This window comes from Drosophila willistoni, chromosome 3R (genome assembly GCF_018902025.1).
Source record: "Drosophila willistoni isolate 14030-0811.24 chromosome 3R, UCI_dwil_1.1, whole genome shotgun sequence".
Lineage (NCBI taxonomy): Eukaryota > Metazoa > Arthropoda > Insecta > Diptera > Drosophilidae > Drosophila > Drosophila willistoni.
The window spans coordinates 28,404,896-28,431,380 of record NC_061086.1 but is presented as its reverse complement, the minus strand read 5'-3'; the positions used below and the strand labels follow the sequence as shown (position 1 = coordinate 28,431,380).

Here is a 26,485-nt window from a genome sequence, read left to right as displayed (position 1 = left end):
ATTTATGGTACGTTGAACTTAAAATGAAAATACAATAAAATCTACCGACTGAAACAGAGACCAAGAGATGTAAGCCGCATCAGCAAAGAGACAGTACGTTGTGAAACAAAAAGCGCATAACAATAATACAATTTATTAACGTTGAACAATTTTTACATTTCACTGGCATACAAACGGCCCTCGACTATATATGTACACTGTATATATGGGTATATATTCTCAGTGCTGGATCTACCATATCAAATTGTTAAAAAAAGGGGTTAAGTAGGGCTATGCAAAGAAGATTTAACCTCATGAATTAATTGGGAATCGACAATCAACAGAAACAGAAAAGGAGCGAAATTCATAACATCAAATGAAAACAATCAGGAAAAATTTCGATTGGGCAACTCTTCAAGACAGTCTGGGAAATCCCTTTTGAAAGAACTCTTCTAAACCCCCTTTAAGCTACGTCACTGTGCCCTGTCTATATGCAGAAATAAGAAAGGCGCCTGGACCTCAAGATGTAATAAAATTAATGCCCCTGCATTATATGCTCTGTGTGCAATGGGGCATTAAAACAGTCCGATGACATGAGAATTGCGTATTGAGAGAGAGAGAGAGAAAGAGAGAGATGGAGAATATGAAAAATCATATCAATATTTATGGGAACATTCTCAGCATAAGTATACTTACGTTTGTGTACAATTTTTGCTTTGTTTTATTATCTGCTTTGAAAGAGTTTTACATCATTTCAACTTTTTGTTAGTAACTCTAACTACCTCACACAAGGCATACAAGATGCAATTATTTGTTGCTGGTTCTTATGCATTTTAGTTTTAGTTCTAGTGCAAAATTCATTTGGTGCTTTCAAATTATAATTTAACTAGCAAAAAACTTATAATTAGTGCCAGAAAAACAAACAAAAAAAACGAAAGGGGCAAGCTTAACTAACTAGAGCAAGGGTGTAAGGTGGGCAAAGTGAGTTCCCTCGACAGAGAGGTGGAAAATACAAGCATATAAGAATTATATAATTTATATAGAATTTTTGTAGTTTTACTGCTGCAGGTGAAATGCTTAATTAAATTTTTTTGCCAGTTTTGTGAAGCGAGGAAGGGTGGGGGGGTGAACAAAAGTTATCTCAAAACTAGTTAAAAAATAAAATTAACGATAAATGAAGGTAAAACAAAAAAAAAAAAAAGTGGAAACGAACAAACGGAATTCAACTTTGTTGTTGTCGTATGCAAATTACTTGTGGGTTTGGTAAACGGAGACGAGGGCGGGTGGTGCTGAGGCGGGGGTGGTGCACATTAGAAACAACGTTTTGGGGTGTTACATTTCACGGGTAGTTATGCTGGCTTCAACAACTACACCACAAGCGATAAACATAAAAAAGTATGTACATATATATGTAAGATGGATACGACTATATACTTTGTGCTATATCTAACTTGCTATATATATATAGAGAAGGTAAGTTGAAAAAAAAGGGGAAAACAAACTGTTTGCAGGCGTGTAAGGTCTCTCTTTAGGGACACATTTCATTCATTTGCAAACTTAAATTGAACGTGAAATTATTAATTGCTGGGGCTTAATTAATTTATAATGAGTTTGAAGCGGCGGCAGCTGTGCCATGTCAGAACGCGGTCGCGTTGGTGTGTGTGTGTGTGAGATAGAAAGAGAAGGAGCATCAAATATTGCTGGTGGTGGTGGTGGTGCAAGGTGGTGCATTGCAGTGATGTTCAGTGCTGTGCATTGCAGTGCGGTGTGTTGCATACATAATGATGAATGATCAGATAATGGAAAAAAATTCTCAACATACGTGCTGACCATTATATAAGTGTGTGTGTGTGTGAGTGTGTGAGTGTGTAATAAAATGACTAATACAAAGAGTACATAGAAAGTTGAGTTGAGTAAAGTTCAGTTTTGTTGTGGTTATTGTTTTTGAGTTTTGCGTGTGGTGCGCATTAATGTTTTGTGTGTAGCCTACTTATTGGGGCTAGTGTATTTTTGAATTCAATGTTTCGTGGTTGCGAGTGTGTGTGTGTGGATCAGTGTTTTGTTGAGAATCTCTTCTCATCATTGGTTATCACAAGAACATTCAGTATAAAATTACAATACAATATGCATTGAATGATGCTTTTACACTATAGACTATTGGGGTTCGTATGTAATTTGTCTTTTTTGGTATTAGATTATCAAAGGCAATATATAAGATATTATAATGGTTTATAAATATATATATATATCGGTTTAGGTATACAAATATATGTAAGGTAAAAACGTTCGTATTCCGCTTGCACCACATTTCAAAACAAATCAGTTAGTAATTGGCAAATCACGATCATCACATCATCACAGCAGAACGAACGAGGAACGAATGGCAGCAACTTCCGGAGATGTACAGTGTGTGTGTGTGTGTGTGTGTGAGTATGTGTGTGTGTATATATATGCTTGATTATAAATATGTATATATATTATGATATATTTATATAATTTATAGTAAATGTCATATTCAGGTACATATCAAAGTAAAAATTCAATCAATTCAATCAGTCCATTCGCTTAGTATTATTATTATTAGTATACATCATCAAAGGTCATCAAAAGTAAGAAAAATAATCGATCTGTTACATATAAATATTATATTTTATATATGTATTTTAAAAATATATAAATATATATATATATAATTGTGTATATATATATATATATATATATATATATGTATATTAATGGTGGTATATATGTATGTAGGTCAATTCATCAATCAATCAATCCATATCAATTAAACAATTTACATGTATGCGTATATATAAATATATATATATATATAGAGAGAGAGACAAGAGACAATAGTTAGAAGAGAGATATAGAGAGATAATTTGGAACGATAAGAGGGTTCGGGCGCTCACCAAGTTCACGTAATGCAAATAATAACTCAAAAATATTCAACAAAAGTGTATATATATATTTCTAAGGAAGGGTATTTTCTTTAATTAAAAAATATTTCTCTTATTTTCTCCTACAATTTGTTTTAACTAATAAAAGTGTTAAGTAATTTCGCTCAGTCTGTAATCTCATAGATGATATAAATACATGAAGAATGACAGTTTATATCTGTCAAGTTCTGAATTAGCTATTAAGCAGCCTAAATTGGAAAGCAAAGTTTATCATATTGAATCTTTGGCTGGATATTTGGAATTTTTGAAAAGAGACTGGCTAATATGTTTGTATGAACTAAAAGCCAATTTAAGATCAAAATTTAAATGATTTCATTCACTTTCAACTCAACTTTCTTTGCTTACTCATTTTGTTATTACTTTCTCTTTTGGTTTTATTGGTGCAGTGAATACTTTCTGTATTTTGTTGTTTGTTTGGTCTTGCTTCAGGTGTAATTAACTTTAAACTTGCTTGCAGGAACTTTTTTACACGCAAACCTTTCGTACAGGTGAAACGGAATCTTATTTCATATATGTATGTATGTGGAAAGGGCTAAGTAAGAAGGAATAACGTTCAAATTATACACACTAAGATTTTTCGTTTTCTTATAAGTTTCAATAAGTAGAAGAAGCATATGCAAGATAGGACATTTGCCAAGGTGTTGCTGGGTATAGTGTGTGTGTGTGTGTGTGTGTATAATGGAAAGGATTCTAATAGTAAGGTACTGCTTTTTACATGGTGAGTGTTTGTTTTGATCTGTTTTTTGATTGAATTCTAGTATTAACTAACAGTGAGCGGAGCAGAGTTTATTAAAAAATTCATAACAAACCGGAGGACAAAAAGGGGTTGTTGATAGGAGACGAGCATATAATGCTCATTCATGAATAAATCAGAACTGAAAGCGAAAAATATTTGATTTTACTTTATGTATGTATATATGCAATTATGGATATCTGTTATATGTATGTGTGTGTGTGTGTAGTATATTGTTGAACGCATTGTTCGCATCATACAAAGAGAAAATTGTCCAAACGTTTGCACAAGGCACACAGCGGCAAAGTGGAATACAATGAACAAAATCAATATTAATAATAATGCTCAATGCAATATTAATGGAAAACTCAACTGAAAAGTTTGTGTTTTTTTTTTTGTTTTTGTTGTTTTTGTTTTTTAAGGCACACAAAACTGAATATGAATATAAATATTAACAGACACACACACGCATTCGCAATTAAATTGTTTGTTGTTTTATTATTATTCGTTATAAATTTGTTGTTCATGGCATTAATGTATTTTGTTACTCATCATCATCATCATCATCATCATCATTGTTTTAATTATCATCATGGTTAACCCCACTACTCAACGTAATCATTAACTGATTCCATTTTCATTTCTCATTTCTTGTTTCAGTTTGTAATTGTTTTACTCTTTTCTGTTTTCTTTTTTTTATATAAATTACTTTTGCTTTGCATTGTTAATATTAATTATATAAATATTTATATAACTTATTTGGTTTTCCCTTTCACTGGTTTTTTTTTTCTTATCTTTGCCTCCTTTACAATACCATTTTGCATTAACAAGAGGAATAATTAAGCAGGATAATGCCACAAACATGATCAAAGTGTGTGGAAAATGAAACAATGCAATACAATAAGACGATAATAACTAAAAATGAACAAAGGAATATAGTTCACTAGAATGGAATTGAGCCAAGTTTATGGCCAGCAAAGCTCCTGAATGGCTCCTACCTACACAAGTGTTAAGTATTGGGTGAGACGATCCTTTATGATCAGATTAACATTGTCTAAATTATAATAATAGATAAAACATATAACTTAATTTTATAGTTATGCTTGCAAACGGAATAAAAAGAAATTGATATTTGAAAAAAAAACTCAAGTTCAGGTGTATGAATTTTTGTTTGCTTGTTAGGTCCTTGAAAAACAAATGAAAAACAAATGAAACAAATAAAAATAGTAATAATATACGTACGTACTGCATTATATAATTCATTTATTGGTTGCAAAAATAAATTAGGCATATTAATAATAATTCTGTTTATTTATACACTTAAAATAATAAATAATTAAATACAAGGTGCATACATTTACATTGCATTTTCGTTCTCATTTCTAATATTGTAATGCTTCTTAATGCTTTTGTGAGATTCATCGCCACGCCCACATTATGCCCCACATACATTGCCCCAACATCCATTCATTCTAAAGGAATTCGGGTCTTGGGGGGCGGCGGGTTGGGGGCTTTGCAATTTCAATTCTGATGGGCTTTTGCAAACGCGGCGTTTCATATATCTTTACTTTTAACTAAAAGGTATAAATGGGTGTTACTTAGAATCAATCATCAATTAGTTTGGTGTAAAGTAAAGTAAACATAAATCCAAACAAATAACCAAGCAGAGCGCCACTAAACCAAATAAAGAAATTTATCATGTCAAAGAACAAACACATACATACACAACATATGGGACACATAAAATTGTTATTACTGTAGATCATCATCAAATTCAATTAATTTTTATAAACAATTTGTTGCCAACACACGCAAACACACACACACATATCACTTACACACACGCACAAACAATTATCGGACATAACATTAATAAAAAAATATGAAAAACAGAAAAAAATTCAACAAAATAAACGTGCTGTGAAATTGTATCACAAAAATTGCAATCAAGTCCACTGGCTAATAATTTTCATTAATTTTATTAATTAAATGAACGACAGTCTGTCCCTTTGATTAATACTGTAGTATTTTTTTTGACCTCTAGTCGAATGCTTTTTGGTTAATTAATTTTATACGATTTTTAACTTTTTCATAGTTTTTTTTTCGCTTTAATATTTTAATGGTTTTCAATTAAGAACAAATTTTTTTCTGTATTCTTTAAAATTATTTAATATTTTTCAAAATGAAGGCCAAATTCTTTATGAAAAAAATTTATTGGAATGATTTAAATATTGTTTCTTAAATTTTTGTTAGTTGGCTAAGGACGAAAAGTCCTTAAGATATTATTTCTTAATAGAATGGAATGGAAATTTCATAGAAATTTCAGAAGAGAACTTAAAAGAGTATTTACACTTCGTTAAGTTGAAGTTGAACTGTTGGCTTTGGTTTTTGAAAGTTCGATCGACGATGAATTTTTTTTGTTTTTTTGAGGATGAAATTAAATTATTATAATTGCGCTTTATGTTTGATTGTTTTGTTGTTGTTGTTGTTGTTATTGCACTTGATTTCTTTGTTTGTTTTGCATTTGTATGTGTGGCTTATACATATTTTCCTGTCAATTTTTTCCCTTTTAATGTGTTGTATTTCCGAGTTATCCGCTTTGGGCTTTAATTGGTTGTAATTAAGAGTTATAATTGTCAGCGGAGTTGTTTTATTTTTTCAGTTGCCAGTGCATGAAATGAATAATTTAAATAAACAACAAAAAAAATCCCTACATAAATGTAATACAAAAATATATTTATGAAAGTACATTTACATGTACCCCTAAAATGGGAATTGAATATGAGAGAGTTCTTAAAATTAGCACAGAAAAAATTAATTTCATTTGTAATGGATAATCATAAATTGTGAACTTGCAAGAGTGTGAGTGTGTACGTGTGTGTGTGTGTGTGTGGATTTTGTGGTATGTGAATGTATTGAGGCAAACATGCTATGTGACTTTTATGTGTTTTTTTGGTGGTGTTTTTTTGGTGGTGTGCTCGGCCATAATATGCATCAAATTGTGCTTTTCAGTTTAAAGTTCAAAGTTGTTTTTGGGTTGGATTTTAGCTCTTAACTCTCGTTAGCATACTTTATAGCCACTTGCATAATAATAATAATTTGCAGCTACCTTGAGTCAAATTATTTATGCATTTTCGCTTTTGCTCCTGACCGAATGAAACTTAACAAAATTTTATTGCGGTTAAGCACTAACTTTTCAACCTCGGCTGCCAACTAATTGGATTATGTGATTAGCATTCTACTCAAAGGATTGTATTGTGTGTGTCCTGGCTAGATCTACCATTGGCAGCTGCAATTGTGGAAGTTGTTTTGCATTTAGGCCACCATAGAGGCGGCTTACATTGACATAGGCAAAGTTGTCTAAATTCTCTTAAATATCTCTTAAATGTGATTAAATCTCGCCTATTTAACTAAGAATAATTGAACATTTATCTAGTTAGTTTGACAGTATTTATGCAAAGAAAATCTATTTAGAAAAACTGTTTTTTGTTTATCATAAATGGAAATATTTCAAATGAAAATGCATTACAAACAATTTTCGATTTTGAGAGATTTTTGGGAAAATTCTTTTCATAATTAAAATGAATTGTTGAATTTATATGTTGATTCATGAAGATTATTGCATTGAGCAAAAATATTTAGGCTATGTAGGGGAAAACTTTTTGGCATCTTGTAGGGCCATTCCTTTTCATTTTCTTTTCTGTCTTGTTGCCAGTTCTTCAAGAACTTGAGAAGAAACTTTTGATTTATGCACTGGCAGTTTTGTGGTGCGTGTCTTGGCCTTTATTATTTATGAGTTTTGCTCATATATATTTTTGATTTGTATGTTAAGTTAAGCAAGCACAGTAATACAATACAAATAAAAAATGTAACTGAAATAACAATTGTTTACTAAAAGTCTTTAAGTCTCCAATGCATGTATGTAGCTCGTCTGGACGTTTATGTTTATTTAAAAAACTATTCAAAGGGTTTTTCATTTTATGATTAAACAAATAAAGTCTAAACTTAGACACACGAACAGACATGCCAAAAAAATAAATGCCCGAATGGTAAAACAATTAAAGTAAATAAAAGTAGAATAAGAAAACATATTTATTCACACCATGATGCCTGACTTGTCTGATGGAATAGAGAACATGAATATATATATATTTAATATTTTTTTTTTGTTTTTTTGGGCTCAATGCAGTAACTAGGGTAAGGTGAGAGCTTGTGTGTGTGTGTGTTTTTATGTTTATGTTTTTGTTTGCTGTCTGTTTGGAGTTTAGTTGCTTTTTCCTTTTCATGGCTCATAAAACATGCCTCAATTCACCACATGGGACACAAAACTTTGAGAGAGAGAGACACACAAAAACACAAAAAAATGTAATATCTCAACGAAAAAATACAAAAAAATTAAATAACAGATTGTTAGTCTTTGTTAAACAAACAAGTAAAGGACAACAAGCATATTGCATGTGATACACAGAAAAAACGAACAAAATAAATATGTAAATCGAAAGTTTTCATACCCTTGTTTATATAGATCATTTAGTTAAAATGTTTTTCAATTAATTTTGAGAATGAGATTACCTATTATCTTCATATTACGTCTTTGATTAATGCTAAAGGGTATTCAAACTCATACAAAAAAAAAAACAAGTAAATTGATTGAGTGTAAAAACGCGTACAACAGGCAATAAAACATCGTGGACAAGGGGCAGATAAAATAATAATAATTTAGCTAGTTCGATTCAATTCGAAGATATGCACAAAATGCTTAGATGAAGAGAAAGAGCACAGATATATGGATACTGATTTACTGATTACTTGGTTGTTTGGTTGTTTGGTTATTTGCTTTGATTTAATGCTTTTTACATGGTTTATATAAGGGTTAAAAAGAGAAGGGGCACACATTCCTTTGTTTTCATTTCATTTTGTTTATAGAGTATTATTACAATTTTGGGCTGGTTTTTTTTTTTTTTTGGGTGGTAAAATCTCAGCGAATCTCATATGGAAATCAAATAAAACACTTAACCAATTTAAATGAAAATTATGAAGAAAATTCGTCAGTAACATTAACATATACAATATATGGAAAAAAATAAACTAAATCGGAGCATTAGCAAATAAATAAATGAGAAAGATAATTAGATATAGAGAGAGACAGAGAGAGAGATAGAGTTGTATGCGATAAAGATGACCTACAATTAATATTATTTATATTATTTGTATTTATGTACGTAAAAAAATGCTAAAGTCGTAGTTACTTAAATAAATGTGTTTTTGTTGTGCAGCTTTAGCCGCTCATATTTGGTTGCCATTTTATGTTGCTATTTGTTGTTTTTTTTTTCTGAAGTTTCTGTTTTTTGTTTTTTTTTTCTTGCATACTTAAACCAAACGTTAACACACGAACATAGGCTTGGGGCAATTTATAATAAATTAGTTATAGAAAATGGTTTGATAAACATAAAAGAACTTGGAATTTGATTAATTTCAATGCAAAAATTGCACGCTTGGCGGCAGTTTCAATTGGATCGTTGATATTAGTTATGGTAATTGGTAAATATAGTTAAGATGCGAGTAAAAAGTGGTTAAGAGAATTCGATTTTGTTATTGGTGAGGAGGGCGAGTCATGGTCATGTTCGAGTGTGAGTGTGAGATTGTGTGTATTTGTGTCAATTGTTGTTAGTCATGGTTAAGGTTTGTGTATGTGGATATATGTAGGTGAAAAAGTGTGGCTGTAATCAGTCTGCTTCTTCTATAGTTCTAGCTAGTTATTGTGGTCTGGAAATGGAAAAGCAAAATCCAATTTCCCTTCACCATATTTCCCATTTTCATTTTCATTTTGTGTCTTTGCTTTGCTCGTTTTTATATTAATTTATGTATGTATGTATATGTTCTCATTCTCCATGCTTGCCGATAAGTTGATGGTCAGCCATAAAGTAGGCAATGAATTATTGTTGTTCGGCGGTCGGCAGATGTCTCGGTGTGTGTGTGTGTGTATATGCAGATTTACATTGACGACAGCCCGGCTGTTGATGGTGGCATGCATTATACAGCAATTGCTGTTGTCAACTGACATTGCATAACAGCAACAGAGTTTCGTCTTCCCCCCCATATGCATAAGGACGGGAACTGGGGATGAAGTAGCCGTAGCCGTAGCCGTAGCTGTAGCTGTAGCATCTGCCTGACAGTAAATTAAGCGGAAAAGTGTGTTGTATGACCGGCCGACTGACTGACTGACCGACCAACCAACATACCATGTGGCAACAATCGTGGAGTACGAAATGGGGTCCTGGGTCTCTCTCTCCTTTTCAAAAGAGGCTTTGGGTCTGTGCATTATTTGCTTGCAGTCGGAAATAACTCAACCGCAAATGAGATAAATTGCTCGCACACAGATAATTGCATGGGGCCATGAAGCATGGCCAGGAATTGCGCCTGGTTCTTGGTTTTGACCTTTTTTTTTTGTGTTTTTCCTTCTCTCTGTTTTTGTTGTAGTTGTATTTACAAATTTTTTGGTGGCTTTTAAATTTATATATATGTATGTATGTAGTTCTCTATATGTATATGTATTTGATATTAACACAATTGCATTTCGTATTTAGACAAGCTTCATGTTTTTTGTTAAGGAATGATGCAGCATTTCATCTCAAACATTCCCAAAAAGAAACTGGAAGCTCTAAAACGTGTGTATAGATATATTTATATTCTTTACAAATTTATGCTTAGGATCTTCGAGAAACTTTCTAAAAAGTTACCCCCATAAGGGAAAGCAATATAAAAATGATATTCTGATGAGTCTCTCTAGTGGAATTAATTTTGTGACATGACGAAATTCCCTGTGTTTTTAAGCTGTAACAACATTTTTGAAAAGGCTAAACTTAACATTGATATTTAAACGTATTGCATAGTGATAATGTTGCGGAAAATTCGTTTTTTTTAATTGTTAATTACATTTACATAGATGGTTTTTTATTTGAGTATAGGAATACGAGTAGGTAAATGCTTTGTGAATCCATCAATTGAACTATATATATATCTATAAATTTGATTTATTTCAGAGTTTTCTTTTCACATTGTATTTTTGTTTGTTTCAATTGCTAATAAAGTGACTAATAGATTTATGTTTTTATGCATTGTATCAATGGTAATTGAATTGCATTTATTGTCAGAAGTTTACGTTCTAATTCATAATCTTATACACAACATTGAACGATGCATGACATATATGTATAACTATAATTCTAGATATCTGTTTATATACTCGTATGAATATTTGCAATTTTCTAGCCTAACCTTTGATATGGATGCGAGTAATTGCCTATTTCAGTTTTGCTCCACATCTATCTCTCCTCCTCTCTGTACTCTATTCGTTAATCCAATCAGCAGGCTATGCCAACAATTTGTAATTGTAATTTTGGCCAAACGAATAGATTGGGCAATAACAAACAATTCGCAGGTAAACTGCGGGCCGTTTCTCCTTCACAATGCTCTGCCCATTCCCCCTTGAATTCGATCGATAACAATTTAATCAGGCGCTAACATTCATATTCCAGTATAAAGGATTCGCTTTCGCTTGTTCCTGCTCCTCCTGCTCCTCCTGCCCCTGATGTAGCCTGCTGTCGAGGATGTGAATGTGGCTGATGCAGTGAGGATGATGTTGTAGATGGCATTGCCCTGCCTAAATTTACTTGTGACAACATTGCGGTTGCCGATAATTTTCCATTGTATGTCAGAGCAGGCGTTTGTGTGGGCGTGTTTGGGACGGGTGTACCGTGGCCATAATAGTTAAGGGCCGAGGTGAGCGGTCCGGCACGACGTTGCTGTTTCTGTTTGGCCATGTAATCCGTTGCCGGTTGCGTGGCATTGCGCAATGCTATAAAGGTGTCGAAGTTGTCGTTTGTTGAGGAAGCATTCGAAGTGCTCGAGTTGCGACGCAGTCCTAAATGTTGTTGTTGTTGTTGTTGCTGATGCTGTTGCGGCTGCGGCTGATGCTTGGGAACGGTGGGTAGATTTAGTTTCAGTTGCTGCGACATTGAAGAGTTCGATGATGACGAATTCGACAATGAGGATGAGTTGACCGAATGAGCAGGCGGATGCTGCTGCTGGGTGGCATAGTATTTGCGTAGATTGTCCATCATATATCGATTTGTGTTTGAACTGGTGGAGGAGGCAGCCCCTCCCATAGACGGTGGTGGCTGCAACTGCTTGCTACTAGTGGCATAGACTACATCGGTGGTTGTACTCGTTGGCATAGTCAAATTAATGACACTGCCGGTGGCCATTGGTGTGGCCGTAGTTGTTCCTGCCGCCGCTGTCGCTGTTGCTGGCAGTGCCGTCAGTGGTGCACGTCTTTCCTCTTGCATGTGTTGCTGCTGCTGCTGTGTTTCATTCGTGCAACTGCTGGACACAAAATAAGTTGGCAATGCCACCGCCTTATTCGAACTGCGTGAATAGCGAGCTTCAATGAGATCTGTCTGATGTTGTTTTGCGGCATACAGTTCCTGGGTCTCATCTTCTCCAGCAAGACCACCAAAGCCATAATACTCACTACGATTGCACAGAGACGAGGGCGTTGATGCCCGCTCAAAATCATTGCGGCTGCGTTGACGTTGAAAGTGGGCCAGGTAACTCTCACCAGTGCCCAGGAGAAACTGCTCGGCACTGGCATCCATATCCCCATCCACATCGACATCAACATCTGCATTCTCCTCAATGCCCCGGACTCCGGCATTGGCTTGTCGTTGCAAATGCTGATTGAGAGATTGATAGAATGTGCTCTCGGCAAGATTCTCATTATAGGATGTCGCCGTCGTTGTCGTTGTCGCTGTTCCTGTTGCCGTTGCCGTTGCCATTGCCGTTCCCGTTGACGACAGCAGTCGCTGCTGGCGTTGGTACCAATCAGTCCTGTCCTCGCATTCATTGACTTTGACGCGAATGCGAATATCGCGGGCCATATAATCAGGCTGTGGACCATTCCGTTGTTGTAACTCCTCTGCTCCTCCTTCAATTGCCTCAACCTCATCGTCGTCGTCGTCGTCGTCATCATCATAGAAAAATCTTGCTGATTTAGCGCTTTCCGCTAAAAGCAAATCCTCGCTCTCCTCCAATGCCAAGCCATAGCTTGTTAGGTTATCGAAATAATATTCACACATTTTATCTGGATGCTCGTAACGCAATTTATAGTCAGATTCATTGCTTGTCGGCAAATCAATTGCAACATTATTTGGAATATCCAAATCCCGTTTTGTTGCTGTTGTTATTGTAGTCGTCGGACCACTAAATACTGAGGCATAGTCCGAGCTGCTCATTGAATCCGAGTGGAGCCCATTTCCCTTACTCGTCATCGTTGCTGGTGTCCTAGAAGCCATTGGTAAAGTGCCAAGATTCTCATAGTTGGTGGGAAAACCATTTTGAGCCTGCGATTGACTACGTTTATGTCGACGACGCGGTGTTCCCATTTGCTCCTGTTGCTGCTGCTGCTGCTGCTGCTGCTTGGCAAAGGATCGTCGTTGTGCCCCACTGACCCGACCCACCGAGTGAGCCGATTGTTTGCTTGTGCTCAATTGTTGTTCAAAATTCTGCTCTAGATAGGCATCCAGATAATGCAGATTTTTGCTGAGATCAATCTCAGACTTGTAGCTCTTATATATGGTGGCCTGCTTGCAGCGAGATTCATAGTTGGAAATGTGAGCTCGATCGCTAATGAATCGAAAACTCTCATCCTTGGCCAGGGTATGAAAGCCGCTGAATTCCCCACCGCCGGAACAGCTGCTATCATGTCCCGATTTGAAATTGCGACACTTGTCACGTATCTTCTGAATGCCTTGACGCGTCTTGGCCTGCAGTCGCTCAAAGTAATTGGACTTGGGCGTGGCTGTGGGATGATAGGATGTGTGCTGTATGTCATAGCCACCGCTACCCGATGCACGCATACTCTGTATACTCTGGGTTCGATTGGGATAGCTCAGCTTGAGTTTGGGCAGTGACGGAGGCTCTTCGGCGCGGTGGTGCAGTTTCCGCAATGACAACTGCTTGAAAATGGCCTTCGAACGTTTCGAACTCTTGCTGTGCACGGTGGACGTCTCAGTTGGGGTCACTGAATCAAAATCCTGGCGTTCGAAACGGCAAATCGGAACGCCATGCAGATAATGATGATCAGTGGCGGATGCAGCAGCGGTGGCTGCGGTGGGGGCAGCCGTTGACCTAGATGGCTCAAATAGGCGACGAAGACCACGACCACCGCCGCGCTGTACCTGAACACCGCTGGCCGAACGGCTGACACTTCTCATAGCTGCCGTCGCACTGGTGGCCGAGCGTAAACGAGTGTTCACACTTAGTGTGAGTATTTCATCGTCATGGAATATGGAGAACGGATTTGTGATCACCGTGGAGTTGTCGCCACCAGTCGTTGCTGTGGTGGGGGGCGTTAAGCTGCTTATGGATCTAGTCTTAATATTATGTGCACTATTTCTAGACTTACTTATGGCTACGGCTTCCTGTTGCTGCTGCTGCTGCTGTTCTTTACTATCTAATACAACTACAACTTTGGCTTCATGATGTTGGTTCGGTTTACATATCCTAACCAGATCCGCTTCAGATCTGCAACGTATACGTCGTGTTTGCCGACGCAAACGTCGCAGTTCTTTCAGCGAGTTGCTTTGCTTACGAAAGCGATAGAACGGATTGTTGATACTTAGTTTCTGGAGCAACATTTGTGTCTCCTCTGCACTCAGTTGCATTTCATCTAACTTAATGTCAGCACCTATAGAGTTCGAGTTTGAATGCCCCTCCTCCTGCTGATGATGCTCGAGCATTTCATCTTTGGTCACATTCAAATTGAGTAACTTGCCTGTGGCCTGGGGCTTTAAATCACTATTGTTCATATTGTTCTCCACCTGGCCAATGGTGGTGGTTGGTGGCTTACTTTTGTGACTATTTAGGGAACTATCAGTCGAGGAACTGTTACCCTCGCTGCTGTTGCTGCTGCTGTTGCTGCTAGAGCTACTACTACTATTAGTGTTGCTTTTGCTTTTGCTATTGCTGCTTGTCTTGGCTACCTCAATGGTATTGTTATTATTGCTATTGCTATTGGTCGTTGTTGTAGCCGTATTGTCTTTACTGTCGTTGTTGTTGTTTTGTGTATGGTTGGGATGGGTATTTGTGTTAGTATTGTTGTTGTTGTTGTTGTTGGTGGTGGTGCTGCTGACATTGCTATCAACATGATGGTCTTGGTGTTCATGTTCCGTACTTTCGTTACTATCAATTGCCTGCTAGACTCTAGTGGGCGGTTGTAATATCATAGCAGCCATGCGTACCTTCATTGCCTCCGGCGATCCATGGCCCGGATACTGCTGTTGCGGATGCTGTGAGGCAGCATGTAGTGCCGATGCCGATGCTGCTGCTGCTGCTGCTGCTGCCGCTGCCTGCGCTTGCTGTTGCTGCTGCTGCTGTTGTTGTTGTTGTTGCTGCTGCTGGTGATGATGGAAGCCGGCGGGCGTTGTATAAATCGAATCACCTTGAGGGCCACTCGTGCTATCGGAGCGTGATTTCAAATCGGCTTTCTCGCTGCAGGGAAAGAAACGAGATAAAAATTTTGTTATCGAAAATTTGTTGTTTGCCAAAGTGACAATTGTGTATATGGTTAGGGGGCAATTTCGCTGATGGTGATGATGGTGGTCGAGGGTTGTGGGTCTAATTCGCTATCATTGATTGCCAAATTTTATGCCTGTCGCATATCTGAATATCTATTTAGTTTTTCTCGGCCCACGACCCCTGCGGGCAATTGTTTACTTTGGGTTTTCGGAAATTGTCTTCTAACCTACCAGCACCCCCTTGGCCCCTTCCCCATCATTCCTCACTAAATCAGTGTGGCGCGTGCTTTAATGCTATGATTGATATGAAAGTTTTAGGGCATACAAACTTGTACATATTTATATTTGGCCCTTGTAGGGAATTGTTATTGAATATGGCGGAAATTCAAAATCCATTTCCGCAACCTCGAAAGTATACCATGAAATTTTCACCGCACATTGTGCAATGCAAAATATGGTAATTTCCAAATATGAAATAAGACAAAAGAGGGGGAGGAAGGGAGAAGGCAAGGAAAAACTACAGCCGCCAATGCCTCATAATTCATGTTGGGGGCTTGGCCAACAAAGTGGAATCAACAATGACCGATTGTTCATAGGCAGATGCCGGGTTCTACCCTTCTTCTGGTTGTTGTTCGCTTGGCAAAAGGCGAAACTCGGCAATATTGAATATATGAAATATGTAAAATATTTTCTACAATACACACACATACACACACGCACGACGGGGAACAACATTTTTCATGATGTATGTATGCGTGCGAGTAGGTGTGAGTGTGTGTGTGTGTGTGGCCAGTTGGGGAGCATAAATTGGCACGACAGCACCACCTGTTGGCTGTGTTCTCCTGCATAAAATTTGTATCAAAACGGCCATTTATCTCAGTGTATGGTATGTGTGTCTATGTGTGGGTGTGTGTGTGTGTGTGTGTGTGTGTATGTGTGTGTGAGTGGGGTGAACTAGTATACTTCAACTTACCTGTCTTTATCCGATGATTTATAACCCGTGGAACCTGCAATACGTTAAGAAGGAAATGAAAAAGAGAAATTTATATTAGAAATTGTTTTTGCCATACATTTCTTTAGTTAGAATGAAAACAATTTTAAATTAACTCAGCCACTCTTAAATAGACTATTTCAATATGAGGTATGAAGAACGTATCTGGGAAAGTTTAATGTCTGTTTCTATATTACTCACATTTTTCTATATTTAATACATATGTATATTTCTATACAAAAGTTTAATTTGAAGAATATTCTGTCGTTAACTGAAAACCTCTTTCTAGTCTAAATGGTCAACATATTTGGTTATCAATTTGGCAGAGCATACAAAATTCGTTACACTGATAATCCTTTTAACTACCTGTCTTCTTCCTATACACATTTTACAAAACAAAACGAAAAATTAGTTGTCTGAATAACTTGAAGACAGACAATCGTTTGTATATCTATGTACATACATAGCTCTAGTAATTTTGATGGATATCATCAGATGGTTAAAATTTCATGTTCTGTCGCAAGATCTGTCAAATGGTATTTGACAGCTTGGAAACAGCTGCTGCAGGTCGAAAATTGACAACTTGATTGACAATTGAGTAATTGCCCAAACCCAGTCACTCAACTTCATAAGAAATTTTTACAAAAAATGTAAGTATAAAATGAAAGAATAGAATTTCAGAGCAATTGTCCTGGGGGCGCAGCAAACAGAAAGCATTTGGCAAAAAAAAATATACAAAAGTTTCGTTTCTTTAAATTGTTTTAATGTGGCCCTTTTTTTTTTTTTTCTTTTTGGTTACTTCTTTTTCGTAAATTGTTTTGCAATTGTGCATTTTAATTGCGTGCCAAGGCAAAAGTTTTCCGCTTTGCGGCTGGATTTTGATTTCTAATTAGGCAAGAGGCAAAAGTTGGCTCAAGTTTCAAACATTTGGCCAGTTTTAAAGCTGTTGCTATCAGCGCTTTAAAAGAAAAAAAAAAGTTAGTATGCTAGATGGAACAACGACCATGAAATACCCTGCCAATGAATGCATATTCAAAGTGAATAAATGCCAATTATTGTTTTTAAATCATTTATCTATTAGCCTAGAACAAATTCTGTGTAAATCCTTTATGGAGTTTTCAACTCTCTATCTACTTTAATGTACCCTTACTTTGCCCTCTGGCTAAAGGGTATTGAAAAAAATAGAAATAGAATGGAATTATCCACTACGGGGTATGTAAAAAAAATGTTGTTGGGGAACTGAAAAAAACTGGCACTGCTGGCTATGCCTTTTTGCATAGCCATTGCGTTACTTAGAAGACTTTAACCCTTTTGTTCTGCCGGGGCTTCTGTTCGACAGGAGTGACGACAGAGGGGCCGAGGGGAAAGAAAAACAAGAGAGACAGAGACAGAGACGGAGACTGACTGCCTGGCTGACTGACTGACCGCAGGCATTGGAGGCGGCGTAAAACGCGCTAATGAATATTTTATGAGATTTATTTGAGTTTCGAGTTTCAAGTATGAAAATAGGAAAATAAAGAACACAGAACAGAACAAAAAAAAAAGGAAGAATGGCGCCACATCCTGGCCAGCCATTTTTTTCTCCTTTATACCCTCCACTCATATTTCTATGCTTTGTTGGCAGCATTTGCTTTGTGTGTGCGATTTTTTCTTCCTTTATTTTTTTTTTGATATTTTTTTGCAGTAAGTTGTGTTTTTTGCAATTAGTGTGACAGCGGCGGGAAAAGTTGCTGTTGTTTCTGTTGACCACCGATCCCTCCGCAAAACCCTCCCTTTACTTATTTTCTTTCTGCGAAATTGGGAGGGGGTGGGGGAGTAACAAAAGTAATGAAGAAATGTTTTAATTGTGGCGGCCTTGACGAGGCGTCTGTAATTAATATGCAAGCCCAGTGTTTGAGTTGGTAATTGTCTGCCTCATCACATTGTTTGGCTTCAACACAACATTTTCACTTTAATGAGCATTTATTTTTTGTCTGATGATGATAATGATTTTACCGATCTGTTGATATACTTACTCTTGAAGCAACACTTTTTGCTCTTAATGGCATAAATGCAGAGACAAACGAGCAATAAGATGGCTGCCATGCAGCCGCCAGCGACTCCAAGTAGATAGCTCATTTCATAAGGTTCTGCTCAGTCCCAGGAGCAAAAATAATCCACACGAATGTAATGAGATATATATATAAGGATGTTGAAATGGAATTGTCCATGTTGAGGTTATTTTTGTTGTTGTTGTTGTTGTTGTGGCGGATGTTGATTATGCAAGCATAAAAGGAATTTAATTTTCATATGGATGTAATGCTTGCATTTGAAATTAATTAAAATTATTGGAATATGTATGTATGTCATGTAAGGATGTATGTGTGTGGGCTGTTGATGATTGTTGAATGAGTTATTCTTGTGTTATTTTTATGCAATTTTTGTTGGTATGTTGCATGTGCTAAATGAATCTCCAATGAATGCACTTAGAACAATTAATTAATTTACATGGAAAAGTGTTTAAAACACTTCAAACATTTTTCTAGTCTCATTTACCAAAATGATAAATATAATTAATGAAATAATTTATAAACTTAGTATGAGAATTATAACAGCATTTATAAATGTGATGGGCAACCATTTTAAGTGCATTCGAATGGCATTTTTGGTGTTTTTTGGTAATCGTGGTGTGAAAAAATAATAAGAAAAAAATTTCTATGCACCTGCAAACGTACCCTCCACAATCAAATGAATGGCATGTCGATCGGTACCCCGTTCATTCTCCACAACAAGGTAATAGGGACGCGAATCATGCTCATCTGTCTCATGGATATGCAGGGTGGATAGGTAGCAATCTTCTCGCGAATCCTGTATCATGTCATCGGCACGGAAGCGCTCTGAAATGATGGGAAACGGAAATTACAAAAAAAATGCTCATTGACTTTTTAAATGAACTAATAAATTATATATGGGAATTCGTGTTTAAATGTTGCCATTGTCCAGTTTTAATTGTTGAGTTTAATTGCTCTAAAATTACGCAAACAATTTGTCGATGGATTTTGTGTGAGTGTGTATGTGTGTGTGTTTGTGTGTGTGTGTGTGTGTGTGTGTGTGCTTTCAAGACCACTTGAACCGTTAGAATGAATGTGTGTGAAACTAAGGGGCGGCATTGCAATGCAATTCGCATCGTTTGATTTCTGTCAGTGGCAAGCATGCTGGATTACACGCACGATGGCGAAACGGACAGAGGAGCGGACCTACGGGACATACGCAGACAAGCTGAAAATGAAGAGTAATACGAGAAAGGAGCCGGAGCCAGAACCAGAGCCAAAAACCAAAACCAGATTCGATGCAGTTTAAAGTGAAAAACGAGCAGCGTTTCCATGTGCAGAGCGCCGCGGTGTGTGGCTGGCCCGGTTGCCTGTCTGTCGGTCTGTCGGTCTGTCTGTCCGTCTGTTGTAACAGGGATTACCGGTGGCTGACAGGCATGAGAATGAAGAAGCAAGCCATCCCAATGCCACTGGTAGGGAAGCGTACCATTGTCACGGGATCTACGCGACTGGAGCCAGCTGGAGCTGATGGTCTAGCTACTGGTTGGTTCGGTTCTGGTGCAGCTGCCTGCCAACGGCAGACGCGCGGACATGACAGCGGCATTTTCTTCCTACGACTGATTTTTGGATGCCTGCGATGGCCATGTAATTTGTCTTGATTTGCTTTCGACCAGCAAAACAGCGGCACGTACCATGGAATGCCCTTTCGTTGCTCCTTAACGCCTTATTCAATGCCAAATTTGTGTAAAAGGTTTGTTAATGAGCACTGAAGCGTGCATTGGACAGGACCATGGTAAAGTCGAATCAGCTAAAGGAGAGCCGATCCGTATAACTGTGCGTGACATGTAATACGTTTGATGCGTAGTCTATTCCCCTCCCCCCTTTCTACTCTACAGTGCTAATTGAGTTGCGGCTTATTGATATAGAAAAATGAGGAAAAAGAAAATAACCCAAGAACTAAGCACTTAATTGCATTTTCATTAGCTGCCCAATGAAGCGCACTGCAAAGGGTAAAGGCGAGAGTGTATATGTGTGTGTGTGTGTGTGTGTGGTTGTGGGCATACGCACCTATACCCGAGCCAGCCTCCAGGCGTAGAGAACCCCATTCCCAGGCGACACGCTGTGGTCGCGGATCGGCGCAAACGACCATCGTTAGGCTAGCTGACTCGCCCCGTTTCACAGCGACCGTGTGCATCGAGGGATGCAGACGCAGCACTTGTGGGGCACCTGGAAAAAAAAGTGAAAGAAAATGAAAGAATATTTAGCTTAAAGGTTGGCCAGCTAGAAACAAAGAGTGAGAGAGTGAGAGACAGACAGACAGAGAGAGTGAAAGAACGATGACTGCATAGTTAATCGAGTTGCTGTGGCTGAGGCAGATACAAAGGCAAATAGCTAAAGAATTTACTGCGACTTGAATGCTATGAAAAAATCTTAAAGAAATATGAATTTCTCAAGGACTCACTATTTTCCCTTGATGTTGTCCTTAATATCCTTGATATTTTGCATTCAATTTCTTCTTCAGTTAAACTTGTTGGCAAATGAGATAAACATACCCGAGTATAAATGCTGAACAACTTTACTTTAGGAGAAATCATTCTGAAGACCTCTAAACGATCCGCCCAGTAGTTAGCCAAAAGGATTGACAAATTTTTTATACACTTTTCGTTTTTCTGCTTTACTGATTTCACTGCAGAGCAACATGCAAACACATGAGATAGATGTTGCTGCTGTTGTTGCTGTTGCAGCTGCAGTTGCAACATATAATGAGCAACTCTTTTGTTTCCCTTCTTTTTTTTTAAGTCATACTGTTGATGTTGTTATTGCTGTTTTACGTAGTTAGTTCGTTAGTCACTTTACACACTTACATAGAAACACACACACATACACAAAGACACAGAGAGTGTGGTATGCATTTTTTGCACCATATATAATAGCCGTGGCATTTTTTTCGCTTTTCTACTTTTGCTGGCTCTGCTAAATTGCTCGTGTCCTTGGTCGGTCATAAATTATGTACGTGCTGTGGTATTCAGCACTAAATTTAAATATTTCTTTTTTTTTTTTTCGTTGCTCGTCCTGAACGCTCTTTGCCCGTGGGCAGTGGCCATGGCAGTTTTTTGCATGTTGTTTTTTTTTGCCTTTGTGCGCTGCGGTCATAAGTTCATTTTGATTTTCTGTTACGTTTCGGTTTTAGTTGCTGTGTGTTGCAACTTCACATCGCAGCCACCGCGAAATTGTGTGGGGAGCATGAGGCGAAATCGCAAGCGCTTAAAATGTTTTGCCGGCTTTTTCCAATGTTGCAGTGGTAATTTTTTCGTTGTTGTATTGTGTTGTGTGTTTCCTTTTGTTTAATGGAGTTTTGTGTTTTGTTTTAAGTGTGCATTAGTTGCACAGGGAGATGGCGACTTAAATGAGTTGCTCGAAGCGAGAAAAGCTTGGGGTGTTTCTATCATTGGGACACAGTTGCATGATAAGCTTCGTTTATAGCTTACAAATGGATATTGTAAAATGTAAAAACTTTGAAAATAGGATTTTAATATTATAGTTGGAATGATTTCCAATCCAATTGTTACTGCAATCAAAAAATGTACATTTAAATCGCATATTATAAATTCTCTGCCATCGGCAACAGCTGCTGCTGCTGTAGTTTACAGTGTTGCGGTTTAACAATGACCACAGACAGTAAAGGAAAAAAATACTTCATCATGATAACTTTCTGTCTCTATTGCTCTTGCTCTCTCTATCTCTTTTGCTCTCTGTTATCCTTTATTTGTTACTTACCAACTACTTGCAGCGATACTGGATCAGAAACGGCTACACGTTCCTGGCCATTGATATAACTGGTGGCTCGGCATTCATAATCGCCTTGGTATTCATAGGTGACATTATCAATAACCAATCTTGGCTCATTGCCTCGCTCCACATACTTGGATCCATGAGAGATTCTGAAAATTACAAAAGAAAACAACAAATATTATACAATTATCACAGATGATGGGATTGGGTTTAAAATGTTGGGTGGATTTGAAATTAAAATCAACAAACACAATTTCAAAAGTCTATAAACTTTCGTTATCGTTTATTTGTTGCACTGGCTTTGATTACATTGACTTTGTGTGCAAGTGAATGCAGAAAATATTGAAAGAGAAACCCCTTTGAAGCCTCCTGTCGAAATATCCAGGCCTTCTGCCGATTCCTATCCCTTTATATACCATCCCCATACTCATTCCTGCTTCGGCAATATTGAACGTTGCGTATGAGTTATTTTTGTAAGAGAGAACGCTTGCAGAAAAAAAATATTTGATACATTTTTAATATGAGAAATGCCTTTTATGCTGCAAAATGCTTTGCCGCATCCTTCAGCTTGCGTCCACACGAAATTCCTTTGATAGTAAGGGCCCTGTGTTCTCTGTTCGTTGATACGTTTCCATTGAATTTTAAGTAAAAACTCTTGATTTTATTTAAAGGTGAATAGCCATCAAAAGCAAACTCCGTTTAAAAAAAAGGATAAGAAAAAAAACACAAAATCACGTAAATCAAAGTGACATCTTAGGGCCGGTTAAATGCATTTGCATTTAAAAGTGAATCCAAAGTTTAGTTGGCCAAAAACTTAAGCCTGTCTGTCGACACGAATGTTACGGTTGTAGGCCATTGATTTATTGTCTTACAACATTGGAAATTTTAAGTAAGTACTTTTGTTGATTTTGACACGGCACGCGCCATTTAATGTGCCAGAGAGCATGATGTGATGTGGGGATATGCGTGGAAATTAGTTTTCAACAATTGACATTTAATTTCTGATAAACACGCGCGCGTTCTCGTACGCTTCATTAAGTCAACACGTCAATGCATTGCATGTGGTATTTGTGTTATTAGAATCCTGAGAATCACGTTTATATAGATGTACATGTATTTATGTGTGTACATTAGAGTGGATATTGGCTATAACAGAAATGTGTTAAGATCCTTGCTACAAAAAGTGAAGTATTTGAAAAGAACAAATCACCAGGGAATAAAAGTTCATTAACTGATCCTAAGTGTGGATATTTTTTAAGTATTCTCTCATTCCTTATTTCATTTAAATTTCAAAAACCATAAATGAGATTATATTTTTCCTTCAAAAGATCCTTTAATTGAAAGGTTTTAATTATATATTGAACTGGTTCTTTTGAGTAGATATTTATAAAAAATTGTAAAATGTTCTCATCGACAACATGTCGTATGATTAATATTTTATAATTTTTATTCAGTTAATATAATATTTTAATACTCATAAGTATATTATGAGAAGCCACTCTAATATGCATACATATATATTAATAAACGTACATACATACATAGAATTGTGTGAATGTATGATTTCGTTTGTGGGGTAAGTGCAAACAAATGAAATCACAAAAATCACGTCCGATCTAGGCAAAGCCAGAAAGAAGCAAGACCAAACGACGTGCATGAGAGTGTTTCGAATTTTTCTCTTTCCTTTCCTTATTTTTTTTTTTTTTTTTTTGCCTCCGGCTTTGCATTATTCCTGCTTTGCATACTAATTTTGCTTTCAAAGGAGACTGTGAAGAGGAAACTGGGGTTTTGCCTATAGCAATAGCATATACACAGTTTTCTTGCCATCTTTGTCGATGTTGTTGTTGTTGCTGTTACTTGTTGTCGTTATTGTTGCTTGCACACAATTTCCGCTGTGCAGCTAATTAAAATGACGCAAAACATCAGCAATTGTGTATGTGGTGGTGGTGCTGGTGGGCGTTGAGGATGAGACTTAACGCGCAACAGGAAACGTTCTCACATACGGGAAATGTTTTCTTTTTTCTCTCTATGTACAAGCATAGCCACAGAGCATAGATAGACACACACACACACTAACATACAGGAATTATAAATATGTATGTGGCTGCAATTCATTAGAGCTAGAAAAGAAATAACAAGTTTACGCTCTGAAAACTCAAAGGACCTCAAACATTGATTCCAAGTATGTTCTCTTTGACAGAGAATTATGTATAATTTGCATTTATTCTCAGAATATATCTGACGAAAACTAAACAATCAATTAGAATTTGATCAAGTTCAAGTGGCTAACAAAGTAATGGAAGTTTTTATGAAAGCGAAGTGAAAAATCTTTTACATTTTTCAGTTAAATGATTATTATTGTTGTTCGATTTGGCTTACCTTTGTACCCATTTATAAGATGGTAGAGGATTGCCATCAGCCACGCATTCGAAGGCAGCTGGAGTGAAAAGTGGAGCTGTAGTGAGACGATCCGGGCCAGCTGAAACAATTTTCGGTGAATCTAAAATGGAGCAAGGATGAGAATAAATACGGCATTAGTGAAAAAGTTAGCCAAGCAAACTGAGAGAGAGACTTGAAGATAAATACTCCAAGAGTACTCACATTTCACGTCCAACTGCACCGACAGCTGCTCTGAGGTGCCCACCGAGTTTTGCGCCTGACAGGTATACAAGCCGGTGTCGCGGCGTCCAACGGGACGCAATTGCAACGTTTCCTGCGTAGACGAATCGAGAGAGAGACAGAGAGAGAGAGATGGAGTGAAGACAGAGTGGGTTGGCAATTTAATACAATTACAAATTTCTGCTACACTTAAGATAAATACACGGCAAGGAGCAGCACTACCCACCAACAAGAACAACATAAACAAGGAATGGATATGTAGCAAAAGTTGGAGGTGGCATCTTCAAAATGAAACTTACCTGCAAGCTGGCTATCTCGGAACGTCCGGCCCTACGCCAAACGATGCTGGCCGGTGGATTGGCATCAGCCACGCAGCGTAGTACAAGCGCATCCTTATCCTCTTCCAAGTCGATTTCCGGTGAGCCAATTAGACGAATGGTTGGCGCGTCTGTAAGCAACAGAGAACCAGAAGTTGGGTAAGCAAAATAAGTAGAGCAAACAACAAGTCAACAACGACCAAGCCGACCAAGTTGTACTTCTTTGGTCAGGGGTGGTTGTGTTGGGTGTTTGCCTGCTTGACTGCCTGCCTGGTTGGTTGGTTGGTTAGACTTGGACGTTGTGAAAGGACACAGAATCTGAACTCTTGAAATTGCTCAACAAAACAGGAAATTGCAGCAAATTGTTGTTAATTTAATTGTTACAGTTGTCTGTTTAGTTTTTGACTTTCAGACTAAATCAAATGACGGCACTTAGACCTTCTACATACAAACAATTTAAAACTATATGCGAGGTTTTCTCTGTAAGTGGGAATATGTGTCAGGGCTAGTTTGATACTCACATCTCACATCGATACGGGCCTCGACGGGCACAGACTTTGCCGAGTAGGACTCATGGAAGGCCAAACAGCGTAGCATATCGCCATGACGTTCGCGCATCGCGGACACTTGCACCTCTGAGGTGGCCGACCAGGTGCGTGGATTATCCGGTTCGGTGATATTCGTTTGCGGGTGTATGGCTGGGATTTCTTGGTCGCCTGCAATGAAAAGTTTCAATAACACCAATCAGAGGAAGAACTGGGTGAACACTTACCCAAATACCATTTAAGTGTGGCCGGTGGATTACCATAATGCGAGACACATTTGACTGTCGCCATGGAACCAGCATCCACTGTAATATTGTGTCCTGGCGGCACGTGTACGCCTTCATATTCGAGACGTGGTCGTTGTGGCGCCACTGCAAATAAATGTGAAATGCACTCGGATTAGTTAGCGTTAGTTTAACTTGCTGCTGCTGTGTGTGTGTGGGTTGTCGATTTAATTAAAACCTTTACTTACCACGCACAACCAGACGAACTGGTTGACTGGTCAACGCATCCTGTGTGGTAAAATCACTAGCTGTTACTTGGCACTCCCACGCTCCGTCATCAAAGTCCAGTGTGGCCGAGCGTATCCACAGGGAGCAATCGCCACCGATTTGCATGGGCGGCGGATGAAGATCCAGATGTAAGACATTGCCATTGTCATTCGTTGGCAGACGTGAGGCCCATTCGTATTTCTTTGTATAAATGCCAACGGGCTGAGGAGAGAGAGAGAGAGAGAGAGAGGGCATTGCATTAGTAGTACAACAGCTAGGAAAATTGTTCGGGCAGGATGAGATGAGGCCAATAGTCTGGGCGTAGTGGACATGTTTAGCATGTTTAACTTTTCGATGTAGTCAGGCGTGTAATTTCATCTACGATTTTGCAAAGACATGCAGGTCCAGGATACGCCCTATCCCCCTCTACCACCACAGCCACAGTCTCC

The 26,485-nt window shown here is 37.7% G+C and overlaps 2 protein-coding genes across 3 annotated transcripts in view; both read right to left on the bottom strand.

Moving 5' to 3' along the window:
• The window catches only part of LOC6648002 (irregular chiasm C-roughest protein), a 74,963-nt gene that overhangs the window by 9,012 nt on the left and 39,466 nt on the right, over nt 1–26,485 (bottom strand). Inside the window, 12 exon segments of the mRNA XM_023178369.2 lie at nt 14,976–15,225; nt 16,225–16,258; nt 18,258–18,371; nt 18,945–19,118; nt 20,340–20,498; nt 22,050–22,213; nt 24,444–24,564; nt 24,666–24,777; nt 24,983–25,131; nt 25,522–25,716; nt 25,773–25,916; nt 26,018–26,258. Coding sequence (XP_023034137.1) covers nt 14,976–15,225; nt 16,225–16,258; nt 18,258–18,371; nt 18,945–19,118; nt 20,340–20,498; nt 22,050–22,213; nt 24,444–24,564; nt 24,666–24,777; nt 24,983–25,131; nt 25,522–25,716; nt 25,773–25,916; nt 26,018–26,258 — 1,857 coding nt within the window.
• On the bottom strand, nt 10,714–14,935 carry LOC124459686. Of its 2 annotated transcripts, XM_047009178.1 has the most exons (2): nt 14,141–14,935; nt 10,715–14,071 (listed from the first exon to the last, which is right to left on the bottom strand). In XM_047009178.1, exons 1-2 carry the CDS (start codon nt 14,541–14,543, stop codon nt 11,196–11,198), a joined length of 3,279 nt encoding a protein of 1,092 aa, XP_046865134.1. In that variant the 5' UTR covers nt 14,544–14,935; the 3' UTR covers nt 10,715–11,195. The 2 variants fall into 2 exon arrangements, with proteins under 2 accessions (XP_046865135.1, XP_046865134.1); XM_047009179.1 differs by having other exon boundaries at nt 10,714–14,919.

Bases quoted from the DNA above. Each gene is read 5' to 3' on its own strand.
- LOC124459686 (XM_047009179.1), bottom strand. From the start codon at position 14,543: ATGAACAATAGTGATTTAAAGCCCCAGGCCACAGGCAAGTTACTCAAT.